General features: G+C 38.9%; 1 protein-coding gene across 3 annotated transcripts in view; it reads right to left on the bottom strand.

The window, feature by feature from the left end:
• The window catches only part of sema3e (semaphorin 3E), a 273,165-nt gene that overhangs the window by 124,571 nt on the left and 131,564 nt on the right, over window positions 1-17,030 (bottom strand). For all 3 annotated transcript variants that reach the window (XM_062981861.1, XM_016993947.2, XM_008111441.3), the window contains exons 3-4: window positions 14,630-14,689; window positions 13,200-13,319 (exon numbers count right to left, since the gene is read on the bottom strand). In XM_062981861.1, coding sequence (XP_062837931.1) covers window positions 13,200-13,319; window positions 14,630-14,689 — 180 coding nt within the window. The remainder of the gene's footprint in view (window positions 1-13,199; window positions 13,320-14,629; window positions 14,690-17,030) is intronic.

The raw sequence follows: 17,030 nt of genomic DNA, 5'->3' as shown, positions 1-17,030 counted from the left end.
CTTCATTTAAGGGCCTCCATTTAGGTGAGATTGATAAAAATTCATTTACAGTATTGTTCACAGTTCTCCTTTTTTTGCCTACACTTATGTCCCCAGTAGCTTGGCTTTCAGATACTCTTCCAAATCTCTTCTGTTCTGTTGAGAGCTGTGATAGTACAAATGTTTATTTGTGTTATTCAGAGCTATCCTCTTTGATATATCATTTTACAATCTAGACAAATGTAGTCCTATGTAATTATTTCTCCTGGATGCATTTCCCAATGACCTCATCCCTGTAGCTTTATGTACCGGACCTTGGAAAGAGAGAACATATGGTTTCATTGATCAAACAGAAGTGAGCCCTCCTTGAGATAAAAAGTGTAACAAATTCTTCCCCTGAAAGTATTTGCCCAGAGACACAGAACTAAGTCATTGTCTGGTCATGAAATCAGTCACAAAGTGACCAGTTAGACCTTTTCAAGCAAATCCAGTTATATAATCAAATAGGCAATGTTGAAATTTTTGACTTGCTGCATTCCACTCCTCAATTTATAAGAAACTATAAGCTGCAGTGAAACTGCAGCACAATTTCATGCATTTAAATTGGTGCCGCAGGAGGCTCGAACAATCAGTCCCAAGCTGTTAATGAACCGCATGAAGTAAATAAGTAAGTAAATAAAACAAGTCAAGACCATCTTTTGCAAGTTCAAAGTCTGTCTAAATAATTCCACATGCCAGCTGGGGACTTCTTTTCAATTCAGATTTTCTGAGGCCTGAATCATTGTACCGGGCTGTGGCACAGCTGGCTAGTAACCAGCTGCAATAAATCACTACTGACCGAGAGGTCATGAGTTCAAAGCCCGGGTCGGGTTAAGCCCCCGACCATTAAATAGCCCAGCTTGTTGTTGACCTATGCAGCCCCGAAAGACAGTTGCATCTGTCAAGTAGGGAAATTTAGGTACGCTTTATGCGGGAGGATAATTTAACTAATTTACAACACCATAAAACTGCCATCAAAGGAAAGGAATGAGGAAGTACAGCCACTAGTGGACAGTGAAGCAACAGCTCCCGCTGTGGCCGGAATCGTGAAGCTGGAAAAATGTTAAAAATGCCTCTGAGTCTGTCTAATGTATGTTGTTTGTCTGTTGGCATTGAATGTTTGCCATATATGTGTTCATTGTAATCCGTCCTGAGTCCCCTTCAGGGTGAGAAGGGCAGAATATAAATACTGTAAATAAATAAATAAATAAATAAATAATACCAGATGCGAATTGCTCATTCTTTCTAAGAGATGTGGCAGAATCACTTGCTTTCTACATTAATTGTTCTTTTGAACACTTCTTTCTAATCATTAGATTCTGTTATCCTGTGTTAGTTAGTTGGTCTCATCAAATATGAGCAATCTGATGATTAGAAGAAAGTGTGTCAAAGGACAACAATTAATACAGTAAACAGGTAATTCTGCTGTATTTCTTGAAAGAAGAGAGATGCAGAGGTGTGATGCACTTAAATTGGTTCCACAGGAATCTGGCATGGGAGCATTATAGAGCTAATTCCATTTTAGATAATGGAAGAAATCCCCTTAAGATTGGGCTAATTAAAAGATCTCTAGTAGAGATCCAATACAAGAAAGTCCCAGGTCCTCAATTGAAAGGATAAAATGACATGAAAAGTTAGCAAAAAACTCCCCTTCCCATTCAAGACAGCTACTACTTCTCACAAGAATTAATATTGTGTTAGAATAACAAATAATGTAAACTAATAAAACTTAGCAGTAGTGGCACCATAGTTAACACTTGTTAGTAATGCACAGAATGCTGCACAGTACATACTTTTGAATGTCTTCTACCATGAAAACCCTATGCTGAAACAATCCAATAATGGCAGAAGATGATGTTCCTGGGTTGGATAGCACTCAACAAGCTATTAAGATAGAGGAGAGGACTGGGCCATAGCCAGAAAATTTTATTTTGGGGTGGGGGGGGGGAGGAATGAAACCTTTTAAGCGAATCATAAAGAGTAGTTCCATAATGAAAAATAATTTAGACATCAGGCTCCATCGATAAACTTCAGTGGACACTCATGGGGATTTGGTTAATCAATTAAAATTCATGAGTAAACAAGGTTGTTTTTTTTAAAACCTGAATAATTTTGGGGTTGGGGTTGAACCCCTCCCCCCCCCCCACCCTTTGGCTACAGCCCTGGAAGAGGACAATTATGAGTAGCATTGTGGCTAGTGATACAAATGGTCTCAAATTAAAAAAAATATATTCCACTATTCATGTGCCCAAAAAGTAAAGGAAAACCCAAAGCTGCTCAACACATATTATAAGATGTGAGAACCACGAAATTGGGGGACACTAGACTTATTAGTAAAACAAAAAGTAAAAAACAAACAAACAGTAAAATGGCTGAATCAATATTCCTGTTAATCTGTTTATTTTCTTGTTGTCAACATAAAAAAAATCAAATGTACCATCCTAGATGCAGCTCACAAGAAGTCATCCACTTATTGTCTGCAAGCAAAAGTTGGTTCATTTGATAAATCTATGCAGTCAACCAATACTTTCATTTGTTTCCTGGGTGTAGAAATCGTATAGTAGCATCAGATACATTTTTTCAACTGTCTACATCTTTAACCACTTTTGAAATTCATGTGAAATCTTGTGAAACTATTGTTTGCATGCAGTCACAACAAACATAAAAGTTAAAAGAGATAATCTGACTTAGTATTCAATTAACAGATATTATCATTTGGGGGAAAGACAACAATTTGCACAACCTGTACTATGTGACAGCAATCTTTAATTAAGTTCTAATAATTTAAATGCTGTTTTCAATTAAGATAATTATATTTCTTTGATATTTAAACCCTGGCTGAAAAAGAAAGTATGCCTACTCACCATATGCACATTTTTTTTTAATAGAGTGTTAATTGTGATGATATCATGAATGTCAGAGGCTAAACTTATTTTTAACACCATTGGCCTTAATCCAATATTGTGTCTCCTCATTCTTCATCATTGGTGGTGTGGCTGAAATCAGAAGAGGAGATCATGCCCTCCTTTGATGATAGTGAAAATTCAGTGGATCCTAACCAAGGTATTTTATATCACGCTTCAATATATTTTATATAAAGCTGTTTTTTAAATATACATGCAGAGTTGTTGTTGCATGCCTTCAGGTCATTTTCCAATTAATGGTGATTCTAAAGTGAAACAATCGCAGTGTTTTTTGGGACAGACAGTGTGTGACTCCATCACCCAGCCAAGTAGCAAATCACACCCTGGCCTTCAGAGCTTTAGTCCAATGCCCAAACCACTACACAATACCTGGGAAACTATTTGGAAATTTTATTCTACTGAAGTATTCTCAACATAAAATATTTTAAATATGGGGCCACTCATGAAAGTGATTCAAACATGATTTATTAACAAATTCTACACAATGAACTTGACTTTTTCCAAGGTAGACTGTATGTGTTTGCCTTGAGAAGTGTAGATATCACTAAAAAAGTAAGGAGTGTCCTTCTCCAAATGTTTGCTCTTCACACTACCAATCTTGGTACTGCTCCATTATCCAAGTAGAGGCCACCAGGGGGCGCTGGAGCAAGAAGGATAGTTGATTTTATGGGGGGAGGGGGTTTAAGGAGTAAAACCATTTACCTGTTTTCCTGTGATTGTCCCCACCCATGTCCCTGTCATTTTTTTTTTTCGTGTCAGGAGCAACCGAAGTTGCTTCTGGAGTGAGAGAATTGGCTGTCTGCAAGGACGTTGCCCAGGGGATGCCCGGATGTTTTGATGTTTTACCATCCTTGTGGGAGGCTTCTCTCATGTCCCCGCATGGAGCTGGAGCTGATAGAGGGAGCTCATCCGCGCTCTCCCCGGGTGGGATTCGAACCTGGAAGCCTTCAGGTCAGCAACCCAACCTTCAAGTCACAAGGCTTTTTATTTACAGTATTTATTTACAGTATTTATATTCCGCCCGTCTCACCCCGAAGGGGGCTCAGGGCGGATCACATTACACATATAGGGCAAACATTCAATGCCTTAACATAGAACAAAGACAAGTCAAACATGGGGCTCCGAGCTGGCCTCCAACTCATGACCTCTTGGTCAGAGTGATTTGTTGCAGCTGGTTGCTCAACAGCCTGTGCCACAGCCTGGCCCCCTAGGCCACCGAAAACAACCCTCATTTGTGAAATGGGAAGTGGGGAGGAGGAATAACCAGTGAAAATGGATTATCTCTCTCTCTAGTGCCCCCTTGATAAAGGAACAGTACTCCAATCTTCTTCACCAACAGTGGCTAATTGGAACTCAGTTGCCCAAGCAAGGAAACTGATCTTGCATCCATTGGCTTTTCTCTATTGCCTAGCAATTTTATGTATTGTTAAACAACACATATAACATGTTCTTTTCATGTTACTTGGAGTTTCTATGTGTATACGAGCTTGGAAAAAAATGTTTCTGGACTATAACTTTCAGAATCCACAACTAGCATGGCCACTCATCAAGCTCACTGCAGAATTTTGGAAACTACAAAAATAACTTATTGTCTACCAGCTTACTGTCTGACCCTTTGTCAATTTCTGGTGCGAATAATGATGATCTCCCTATGGAGTTGGGCTTCAACTTCTAACATTCCTCATTACTGAATGAGCTGGGTAGGGCAGTTAGGATTTGTCACTTAATTGTGGGGTTCATTGTTTCCAACCCTGGTCTTTGACATATGAAATATGTTAGTACTTGGAATGCCATAGGACTCTTTGTTGGATAGAAGAATTGTTCTTCTCTTCTCTCAGCTGGTGGATCTGAGCAATTGTTTTATGACTTACCACAAGGTAAAGTACATTTTTCAGTACTTCTGTCACACAGTTTCATGGTTGACTAATATAACTAATCCAACATAACAGATGTCTTATTAATATAACAATATTCATTTATCCTCATATCCTTTCCTTGTCAGATGTACACAGTGGGGAGCCCACAACATCACATTGCTTATAGGGAAAATTAATAAAGAGTTTTTTTAACTTGACAGTTTTAAATGCCTGATATATGTTGTCCAGTGACATTCCACATTCCATGTAAAAGTCCTGTGACAGCTGAATCAGTTTATTTCCCAGTTCCCTTGTGAAAGCTGGAGAAATGTGCATGTGTGGTTATAGCACTGAAACAGTTAAGAGAATCCATTTGCATGCTGCATTAAAGGCAGAGAACAGGAAACTCAAATTAAAAGTCTGTAACAGTTCACAACAAGTTTTAGATGATAATAATAATAATAGCAAACTCTCCCTACATGTACAATTTCCTTGAAAATATGCTTTATCTCTTCCTAGTCTTGAACATATTTACACTCAGATCCTGACCATGTCCCCTCACAAATTATCAAGTTAAGAACCAAAACTGGGGTACTTTGAATGTGATATTCCTGCTTCTTAGCAGGGGGTTGGACTGGATGGCACGTGAGGTCTCTTCCAACTCTATGATTCTATAATTCTATGATTCTATGTAGTATGACTTTCATATTTGTCCATTTGATTATTTATGGATATGATTTAAATTTTCTCTCCGGAAACCTCTAGGGACTCCGGAACTACTCTACACGCAATTTTTGCTAGAAGTTGACCATAATGTTGAAGGACGTAGAGTTTCATAGTGAGAACACCTTTATAGGAATCTGTAGGTCTTTCAGTGAGATTCTCTGGCCAATGTCTACTGGAAATTGACCATAGAGAAATGTTGGAAGACCTAGAGATTTTTAGAGAGGTATTATCTTAGGTAAACACATGAAAAAGTTTTAAAATTTGTGTTATTTCAATTTTTGCTGGAAAAATGGTCTTGTGGTCTTGTGCTCCTAATGACGTCAAATGGAGTAGACTGGTTGTACACTAAATAAAATACCAAGAGCTCTGTGTTGTTGTTGTTGTTGTTGTTGTTGTTGTTGTTGTTGTTTTATCCATTTATTTCCAACTTTTCTTTCAATCGTGGCCTTAAATGGCTAACAACAAGTTAACACATCAGATGCTCCACAAGTCTGAGAGTTGCAGCATGGAAAGGCTGCAGAGACTAAGAGAAAGGAAGTTCTTGGGATTCTCTTCCATTATCCAAGTGGAGGCCAGAAGAGGGCTCTAGGGAGAGAAGGATAGTCCATTTTATGGGGTGGTGGTGGAAGGAGGAAACTATCCCCCCCCATTTTTGCTGGTTATTCCCCCTCCCCTCTTCCCATGCCATTAACTAAGGTTGTTTCTACGATGGGGACATGGGTGAGGGGAATAACAGAAAAACCTGTGTGCATCTGAAGAAAAGTGATATTAAAAGACACACTCCAATAACATGTTTGGGGTTATGTACTATGTGGCAACTTCCTTGCCTAAGCTAACTCCCAAAAATGACAATTCCACCACATCAACATTGAGCTTTAAATCTTATACAGGAGTTAGATTCTCTTTTCTTCATCCTTTCCCATAAGATCATGTTTCTCAGGGTGTAAACCAATATTGCAAAATGTATAAACCATGGAGAGCTTTGGCACTGATTTTTATGCCTATTGTCTACACTGTGAAAGCCATCCACTGCATGGCTATCAGCCTCCTCCCAGTAGACTCAAATCAAGGAAAAGCTTCATGAGAACCCCCACTCCTCTGAACGTTTCCCCAGCAACAGCAAGAGTATCCTTCTGGGCAGCTAAACCAGGAAATCCCAATTGGATCCCCCCCCCCCCCCATGGAGGGTTGTCTCCAGGGGCAAACCAAGAATATGCAACTTGGAAGTCTCTGAACACTCAGGAGTGGAGTGGGCAGATCAAAAGACAACCTGGCAAAATGGCACTACCTAAAAGAATCCTCCACCTTTTGCGACTGTGAAGCAGAACAGACAACTCTGCATCTGAATGCATGTCCTGCCTCATGTACAGATGAATAATTGTTTGAAGCTACATACAATGTGGTCTCTATTGCCCGTTATTCATCAAAAGATATTTAGCCACTTGTGCTCCTTCAATTTTTATCAGTTTTATACTAATTTATGCAATGCTTTTGATACAAAATAAATAATCCACCAAGTGGACAAACAAAAGTCATGAAATATTACAGAGATGTGGAAAACAGAAAAATATGATTTAAGACATATGAAAAGTTAACATAGCCCTCTTTCCTAGAGAGTGTTGCCCAAGAAGAAATGTTGATGGGACATTTTGAAAATTCCTGTTGCCATACATTGTATCCATACATTTCTGTTGTATCACAGTTATAGATTGTCCAGTTGCCACAATGCCCCATCTTTCAAACATTCAGAAAACGTTACCTTGTTGAAATGTTGCTTAATTTGATCCTCCCTTGAGGATTTTATCTACAAAAAGCTTTTATTATTGATGACAAGTTACAAAGATGCTTTAGCTAATAGCTCTGTTTGTAGCCTTAACCTGAGTTTGTGAAGTAAATGTTTAAATATTTTTTAAAACTCTTCTAGAGAGAAAATTTGATCAAGCTAACTGAGCATTCATCAATATGGATTTCTTTCCTACAGTTATGTCTCCAGCTGAAACCACACTTTCAAAACAAAGGCCACATGTGATGAAAAGTATAATTATGTGTATACAATATTTTTATAGCAATATAAACATGACAGCATGATCAGGAGAAGACTTCCAGTACCCTAAAAAATACATGCCCTAAGAAGCAGCACATCCTGTTAAATCTATCTCAGTGCTTCCCTAGGAAATTACTTGGTAATATTTTTTCTAATGAGTTGAGAATTATGGCTTGTGTGTATGTGCGTGCGTGCACATACATATATACACAGGCACACATGCACACATTGATTGTTTACAGTAAAATGCAATATATTCTGGCAAACATTCCAGTGTGTTTAGAAACATCTATAAATTGAAAATATACTCTTTGCAACTGCATACATTGTCTAGACTTTCTTCCTGTGGCTGATCAGATATTAACTGCTGTTTATCCATAAGTCTCTAACTTCCTTTGTTGTGCCTTAATTTTCATGAAATAAATAGATCTTAAATTAAAACATAGTCTGCTTTCTGTACAGGATACTATAGTATTATTTGGAAAACATGAAATAAGCAATATAAATAATTATGTAAGTATGATGCAATAAATACAGTCAGCCCTCTGCATTTGCTGGGGCGAAAGACACAGAACACAATGAAAGTGAAAATTTGCAAATAAAAAATTGCTAGTTTTTTATATGAGAGAATATCTTTTATGAATTTCTAGGAACTCCTCCAGCATAGCTCCATGGTCAACTTCTGGAGGAGTAGCAACAAAGGACAGGCTTTCCTCCTCTCCCACTGCCCCCCAACTCCTCAACACATTAATTGCGTGATTATATTTTATTCTTTTATAAGTTTATTAAAAAATATTCTGGAGCAGTAGAACTGTGGGAGAGTGACACTACACTGATAAACAGAAATACAGTCATGGAAGTATGAACCCACAAAGATTGCAGTTGCATGATGAAAGGAGAGATGCAGTAGTGATGTTCACCATCACAGTAAGCTGCTGCAATAAAGTGCTTGGTGAAAGTGTTTTTATAATGTAAAGATGTAAATACACAGTGGCCAAAGGACATTTGTACTTACCCCCCCCCCCCCCGATATATGCATTGCCAGTCATATACATTTTTCAAAGGTGCACATGCTTTTGTGGGCCTTTTTCTTCAGAGACACACAAAAGGTCTTGGAAATGTCTGAGATGACATTGCCTCACAACCCTATGGACCTCTTTGCATGGCCCAAAACTTGGCTGCAGTGACGGGTGTTTCTCAGTTCCGCCATGGGGCCTGATGGCTCCCATCACATTCCAGAAAAGTACTTCCATGGTGGCTCTGTGGCGGTACTGTCACCAAAATCCTGCCACTGCCAAAATATTGCCAGCAGCAGTCGACAGGAGGCCTCCTGTCTTTCAATGGCAACCAACTAGGACATCTGGCTTCATCACACTCCCCCCGTGATGAGGTGGGGGGATGGTTTGACAATGTGGGGCATGGGCAATAGGTCCCCACATTCCCTGGATGGACACCGCCGGGATCACCCGGATCTGCAGCAATCTGCGGCAATTCCGGCAGTGCGTGTGACAAGATCCAAGATGAGATACAAAATGGGTATTTAGGCAAAGAAAACAAGTGTCTATCTCTAGCTATATTTAAACTGATCCAAGCTCATGGATCACTTTTGCATTTGTGTTGAAAGGACACAATTTGTTAAAGGTACTGAAAATTCAGAGTCTTATCCTCTGGTCCACAGTAGACATCATGGCTGCTCTAATTCATCTTTATAAGCAGACTGATAGACCTGAATGGCTTTCTGTTGCTCTAGAACAGTAGTTTCCAATCTTTGGTCCTACAGGTGTTTTGGACTTCAGATCCCACTATTCCTAACAGCTGGTAAAATGGCTGGGATTTCTGGGAGTTGAAGTTCAAAGGACCAAAGATTGGGAACCATTGCTCTAGGACAATAATATCAAAGTTCTGGTGGAATGAAGAAAAGGCCATGGGGAGTGGGATAACAACTCCCGAGCTTCACCTCCTATGAAGAAGAGTTAAATGCACCCCATACATTTTTGGGGAAATGATAGTTATGAAATATGTGGGTGGTGTCCATGGCAACCTTGACTGAAAATATGGAATTAATCTGGCTGAATAAAGGTCAGAGACATCTCAAAATTGTTTTTGTAGCCATTCCAACAACAAAGACATGATTCTTTCTATTGTCTCTGTATGGAGTTGCCTAATGGAGTTCTGTTTTATTCTTGAAACAAAAATATTGACTACACAACAGTCTGTTATGAACAATTTACACCCACTTTATGTACAAAATGACTAAGCTCTGCTTATATTCCGCTGTTATAAATCAGTGGGTGTAACTTTGTACCTGCTTTTCCAACAGTAATGCATATCCTTAAATTTGTATATTCTAATCCTCCAAGATAATTGGAGGCGTGTCTGATGCACCCCTATCCTTTTTGGCTCTTGAAAGCAGTCAGGAGAAAACTAGGTGAATGGGTAGAGAAAGTGGCAGGCAAAATTATGATTATTTAAGAGAACTTTGGATATCTGGCTGGCTACTGAGAAAGATGCTTTGAATATTGAATGATGCTTCCTTCTTTTTTCTACTCCAACTATGTTTGCAAATTATTTGTAATGTGGTTGTTGTTTCAATATGATAATTTGTTTTGTCATGTTTTAATATCATAGCTTGGTATATAGTTACTTTTTATATAATCATGTTTGGTGTAATCATCTGAGTGTAGCTTAATCATGTTGTGTGTCATCTTGCATCCCAATGCTGGGAGGAAATAAATACATTCTGAATTCGTTAATTATAAAAATGCTATGCAATACCAAGAGATAGCAAGAAAAACTTGATGTTTTGGGATCCCATGTAAAAAGAGGAAGTTTGCCAATAATGATGGAGGGTAATGATGCAACCAAACTCACAGTATTAGAGAAATGCCACATTAAAACAAATTTAATATAACCCATTTGTCAGGTTTTCCATTAAGTTTTTCTACTTCACAAAAAGAATATGTGAGTACACCTCAGATGATTTTTGCTGAAACATCAGTTAAATGTGAGCTAGCCCAATGAAGCTTTATTTATTTATTTACAGTATTTATATTCCGCCAAAGGGGACTCAGGGCGGATCACAATGTACACAAACAGACAAACATTTAATGCCATATGAGCATAGAGACAGAGACACAATTACACCATATATGTATGTGTGTGTGTGTTGGACAGAAAAACAAAGATACAAGAAAAGAGGGAGAAAGAGAGAATTATATTTGTTTGCCTTAACAGACTTATAGTTCTATTTGCTAATTTCTTAGCAATTTTTTCCATGTGGGAACAGATTCCAGTGGCATCAGTGCTTGTTTCATGTAATGCTACAATAGAAGTAAGCTCTATTCATGCCAGTTCAGATCCAACCATGATTGCACAAAAACATTATCATTTAATGCAGAAAAATGCCATTTTTTCTCAGTAGCATATCTATGTGAGGTCCACTCTTGATTTGGACTTTCATGCAATGATTTAAATCCTCCTTAATATTTTTATTTTAAATTTCTCTGCAGTGGGAACTCTAATCCCTCCTCCTCTCAGAAATTGTTCCACAGATTAGTTTGACTCTATGGACTTTATCACATCAACCCACAATTCCATTACAGGTCTGTTAATATTCACAGTGGGTACCTATTGCATTGAGCACCTTCAATATTGCACCTCTCTTTGGAAATACAATGGCAATAGTATGCCATTCCATAGTCTCACAATCAGAGTTCCACACACCTCATAACCATGCCTTCCTTCACTATTGTGGTTCCTCAATTACCTTAATTATTATTTTTAGTGCAATTGCACTACTTCAGATTTTAAAACAACAAAAAAGCAATTATATGTATAAAATACAAGGAAATCTTCCAGCCTAGAAATAGCGAGGGGGAGGCTGGATAGGGAGAGACTCTTGCCTCTTGTGTCATGTTACTGCTGGCATGCTGACATAGATGGGAACATAGCAAGATTAGGTTTAACCATCAATACCTAGGGATGGGAGAATCAAAGAGTGAGGAGAGAAATAAACAAATAGCAAAATGCACATGACCTACGTCTATGACTACATGGAAATTTAAACTCTATTCCTGGACATAGTTCTAGGAATGTATTCATTGCACGAAACAAATTCATCAGTAGTGTCAGTTATACAAAATAAAAGACAACAACAATTCCAGCTCACCAGGTATAGGAAATAGAGCCCACACAGGTATTCTACTCTTATCTCCCTTTTAGCTGATCTCAAGTGCTGCTTCTGTGCTGCCTGTAGTGTAATGTATTTAATACAGAAGGGTCTTTTGTTCCTCATAAATCAGAATGTAGACAATACAGGGACCAGTAGCAGGAACATGTATTTCTCCTGACCCTCTTTGTCATAGCTCACAACGGATATGTGGAGTGGAATGCAACCCATGGTGTTATTTGGAAGCACTCCCATTCCTCACCCCATGATTGTAAATAAATGCAAAGGACAGCAGTTTTTTGCCTCTTACCACCCCATGTTAGTCACAAATTAGCCAAAAATCAAATGGAAAGAAGACATGATATAGTTTTTACTTATGTCAGACATGCTGGCCTAGCCCCTAGGGGATGCACTCTATGCAGTTTTTGTGTTCTGGTGTACATAGAGTTGGAATATGCCTTGTAGTCATCTACTAATCAACAACAGTAGAGAGGGGCAACTGTCTTCCTCTAGATGTTTTTAATTGAAACAACTCTTCGAGGGTCATACTTGTCCATACCCAAACTAAAGTACCTTGAAGAGATGACTGTCCTCTGCTTAATTCCCTCCAACAAACAGATTCCCACTAGATCCTGAGACAATCTGTTCCACTCTTGAACAGTTTGTATTGTTAGGAAGGGAGAGTTGTGATGTCTAGCCAAATCTCCACCCACTGGTTCTAGTCTGTTCTTCTGGAACACCAACCCTGTTCCATACTGTGCTTGGCAGACTTTCAGATGTTGCATCTCCCCTTAGTCTTCTGTTACCAAGTTAAAAGGGTGAAGTTCTTCCATCCATATTTCATTGAATTTTGCTTCCAGGATTCTGCCTCTTGAAGCTCGCTGGATGAAAATCAAGTGCATGCTTCTTTTTCCATGAGAAGATTGTAAGCACATGAATGCTTTTAACCTATACTCTTTCTTGTGGTCTTTGTGCTAATGTTTGTCCTAGGTGAGACTTGGCAAGGTGAATGTAACAGTCCTAAATGACAAATACTTCAATTTTTTTAATTTGATGTTTTGAAAATGCTCTTAGGTCACTATTACACATGGTCAGCTTATGTCAACACAAATTTCTATCAGTTGAGTCAAATGCTGCTGCTAAGTCAGCAAAGGTGTATTAGTCTTCTGGACATTGTAGTAAATATCTGTAATATAAATTGGAGGACTGGGAATCTAATTAAACATATAATTCAGCCTGGGCAGGCTTTAGGACAGATCAACATACTATTGACTATTGATTGTTATTTAAGCCCAACAAGGAATTGCTGGTCCTACTAAACATCTACGTATTGCCTTTTTGACTTAGTTATTACATTCTTAATTACCAACTATCACATGGCTAATTAACCTCTGGGACCACAATGAAGAGCAGAAAAATCATTTACATTCTCACATTAGGAATTTTTAGGGAGTACTTCTTACCTCTGATTGATGGCCAACCCTTATAAAAGCACAGATGGGATCGAAAGCTCCTGTCCCACAAGCCAGCAGGTGTGTTCGGTTGTATCGATGCAAAGCACGGATGTAATTGGCACACTCCTCCTGATGTGATAGATAAGAAATGTCATTAAACGGTATTTTAAAATAAATAATTCCATTTTTGATGTCAGTGACATTATCAACTCTTAATTTTAAACATATTTTCTTTGATCATTGAGGTTTTGGAAAGGAGGACAGCTTGCACAGTTCCATTTTCACAGCAAGGAGGAAATAAAAGCAATGGCAGAAGAAAATTATTTTTGATAGAATATATATCACACTCAATGAAACTATCTCTCTTACAGCTTCTAAGGCTCATCAAAGAAATGTATCTCATCTGCAAAATCTGAACATTTGCCAGGCATATAGGATGTTTCAGAGACAACATGTGAAATGACTATGCATTTTTGAAGAATGCAAACACATGATTTAGTTAATGGGAAAATTGCATACACTAATTATAATGTATAAAATATATTTAAAAGTGTACAAATTTCAGTGCAAGGGAAAAAAAGGAAAGCCATTAAGGAAATGTAATGAAGTGGAGGCTTAGATATGTCCACACCCCATGGATACTCAGTGGGTTTACTATCTCAGAGTTTGCCAAACTGGCAAAAAAAAAAAAAAACCCAAACAAAAGCCCTGGACTGATCCCCAAATCCAGTACTGCATGTGTCCATGACACAAAGAAACTTATACTGAGTAGATCAGGTTCTGAGTTTGACCCAACTTTGTCCCACTTTAGGAAAAGTCAGAGGATATGGCAGATTTTTATGGAAACTACAGAGTATCCTGAACTACATGACAGTCTAGGCAGCTGGATCGGATTCATTTCAGGCCACTTCCATTTGACCCCCTCCTTCTTGCTGATCACATATATGCCCCCATTCTGACATAAGCAGACATGACAACAGAGATCTGTGACAGAAAGTGATGATACTAAGGATGAGACAGTTCAATAGGGCTGATGCATTCCCAGCCCATCTGGACACTTGTATTAGATTCAGCATGGGACAGATTACAGCATGGGACAGATTACCAGTGGAATAACCTGTCCAGTGTAGACGTGACCTCAGAGTGAAGATGGGAGAGTAAAAATGGTGGGCAGGAGACAAGAGTAGTGAAGGGAAGTATCTATAATGGGATAAAATGAGGGTGTAGTTCTCTGAAATAGGAATTCTCTCCCAATGAAATTTCCTTCACTCCCCAGTTTTCCAGGATTGCAATGACTTGAAACACTACAAACATTCACCAGATCACCTGAGAAAAAGACTGGGAAAGAGAAAATACTATTTCGGATCATCCCCAGTTTGAATTATATTGACAGTCCTCTTGATAAAGAAGAGCAAAGTTGTTCCACTATTTATACTTACAGCATATCTTCCCTTGATAGTGCATTCTTCTTCTTGTAGGGATGTACTTGGCCAATGAATCTGCAAAAAAATTAAAAACGTTTTAAAAAGGCAACAACCAATTGATATACTATATGAGGCATTCACCTTAACAGTAATCATGAAGATGATTTTAAATTTCAGATGGGTATTGATCTCAATCTATACTTAATATATTTTCCCCTGTCAGTGATAATTCACATTTTGCTTTTCAATGTATAGACAGGTTACACACAAGACTGAGAGCGGTTCTACACAGGCACATAATATGGTTCGGAACCGGCATTAAAAAAAATGCAAGTTCCAGACTGCATTATAGTCACACAGGGGAACCCTAAGACACATTGGTGGTGGGACACCAATCTGACAGCCCAGCCATGCCATGCCAAAGTTGCTTTGGCACTGTTGAGTATAGGTTCAGTTTCCATCCTCCCTGCAGCCCTGATTTTCCACAAGAGAAGAAAGAAAATCTACTTGCCACATGGTATGCAGACTCTTCTTAGTCCAGTGCCATGTGACTGACAAAGGAACCTGGGAATAGCAAACCACACTGCTCTGTATAGGTTCCTTTGTCAGTCACATGACGCTGAACCAAGTGGTAGGTGGATTTTCTTTCTTCTTCTAGGGAAAATCAGAGGTGCCTTGGTCATGAATGGAGAGCCATCCCACCTATACTTGGGACTGCAGGATGGTTGTGGAGAATTTGTTAACTGAAGATCAGGTCTCTACAAAACATACAGCTTATTAAAAAGAACCTCACCAGAAAGTCTGGAACAAGTGAAATCAAAATCTTTATTACGCTCATAGACCACCATAAGAGGGGTACAATCTCATAGAAGCATGTACATAAAATCTAAAAGGCTAAAAAAACAAAGTTATGTTGAGGGGTAAAACACAAAAGGGATTGGACAAAAAAAAGGGACGGAGAGGGAGGAGGGAGGGAGATTGATGGATGAGTATGAGCATTCAAGGCACAAGTCTGGAGGACTGGGGTGAAAATAACTGATTTACATTTCAGTTAGCTTATAGTTGGATTGTTAGCTGTTGGCTCCAGTCATCAATTGGTGGATTTTAAGTGCTGCTGCACAAAACATGGTGGTATTGTAGGTTATAACTGGGTTGGTATCTGAGAACAGCAGGTTGGTGTAAAATTGCCCTGTACGGTCTGGGTAATTATATAGCAAAGGCAGGATAAGTCTGGATCGAATATCCCAGTAGAACAGGCACTGGAGGAGCACATGCTCGGTTGTTTCTATTTGACCCGAGTTGCAGGGGCAGAGTCTCTCTGGGTAGGGGTCTTCCGGTATCGGCCCTCAAGTACAGCTGATGGAAGAGCATGACATTGAGACAAGGTGAAGGCTTCCCGATGGTTGGGAATCTCTAGATTTGTTAAGTATGCCATAGGGTAGGCGAGATATCTGCTGGCTTCACTGACAATAAAGGTTGGGGCGTGGGCTAGATCCAATTGGCACTCTGTATCTGGAACTGCAGGATGGTTGTGAAGAATTTGTTAACTGAGGATCAGGTCAATACAAAACATTCTTCTTCTTTAATCACACAGTCGTTTCCGACTCCTCGTGACCTCACAAAACATACATCATATTAAAAAGAACCTCACCAGAAACTCTGGAACAAGACAGATAATCCACTGCAGTTAATCAAAAAATATCCCATGCAGGGCTCAAAATTGGGCGATCCCAAACAGATGTGGATGTGTGCATAAGCTCACAATGGATGTTAATTGAAAACCCTATATTTTAAAGCTGTCTAGCCATGGATGCCAAAGTTCCTGGCTTTGGTTCACAATCAGTGGATATTGTCACCATCCCAGGCTTGAACAGGCTCCTGGGGTATTTGAGTAGGTGCTGCACAGCGAAAATTGTTTCTTTTAATTCAACACTAAACCATTGTATAGTGTCTGTGTAGAACTGTCTTGAGGGTGCAACTACACTGTAGAATTAATGCAGCTCAATTCAATCGAATCCTGGAAGTCACAGTTTTTCATGGGCTTTTGCCTTCACTGCCAAGGAGTGCTGGTGTTCTCTAATCTACAACACCAGATTTCAAAGCATTGAGTTATGGCAATTAAAATAGTGTCAAACAGCATTAGTTCTATGATGTAGAGCTAATCATAGGCACACCTGTATGTGCAGAATTACTTCATATGTAAGAGCTTTGCCTTTAGAATGATCACAATTCTAATAAATAAAGCAGCCAAAAATCTACTAACTTTGCAGAAGGGGTGGAAACAGATTATGGAGTTCAAGAACTTGCAATCTCACAGTTTTTTGTCAGCAGATAATACCGACAACATATAACTCTTAACTATGAACAAATCCATCTTGCTCCTGTGGAAAACTATCTGACCAACATTCTTTAGCAT

This window comes from Anolis carolinensis, chromosome 5 (genome assembly GCF_035594765.1).
Source record: "Anolis carolinensis isolate JA03-04 chromosome 5, rAnoCar3.1.pri, whole genome shotgun sequence".
In the NCBI taxonomy this organism is placed as follows: Eukaryota; Metazoa; Chordata; class Lepidosauria; order Squamata; family Dactyloidae; genus Anolis; species Anolis carolinensis.
Note: the sequence above shows the minus strand (reverse complement) of the source record. Positions and strands in the feature narration are given on the sequence as shown.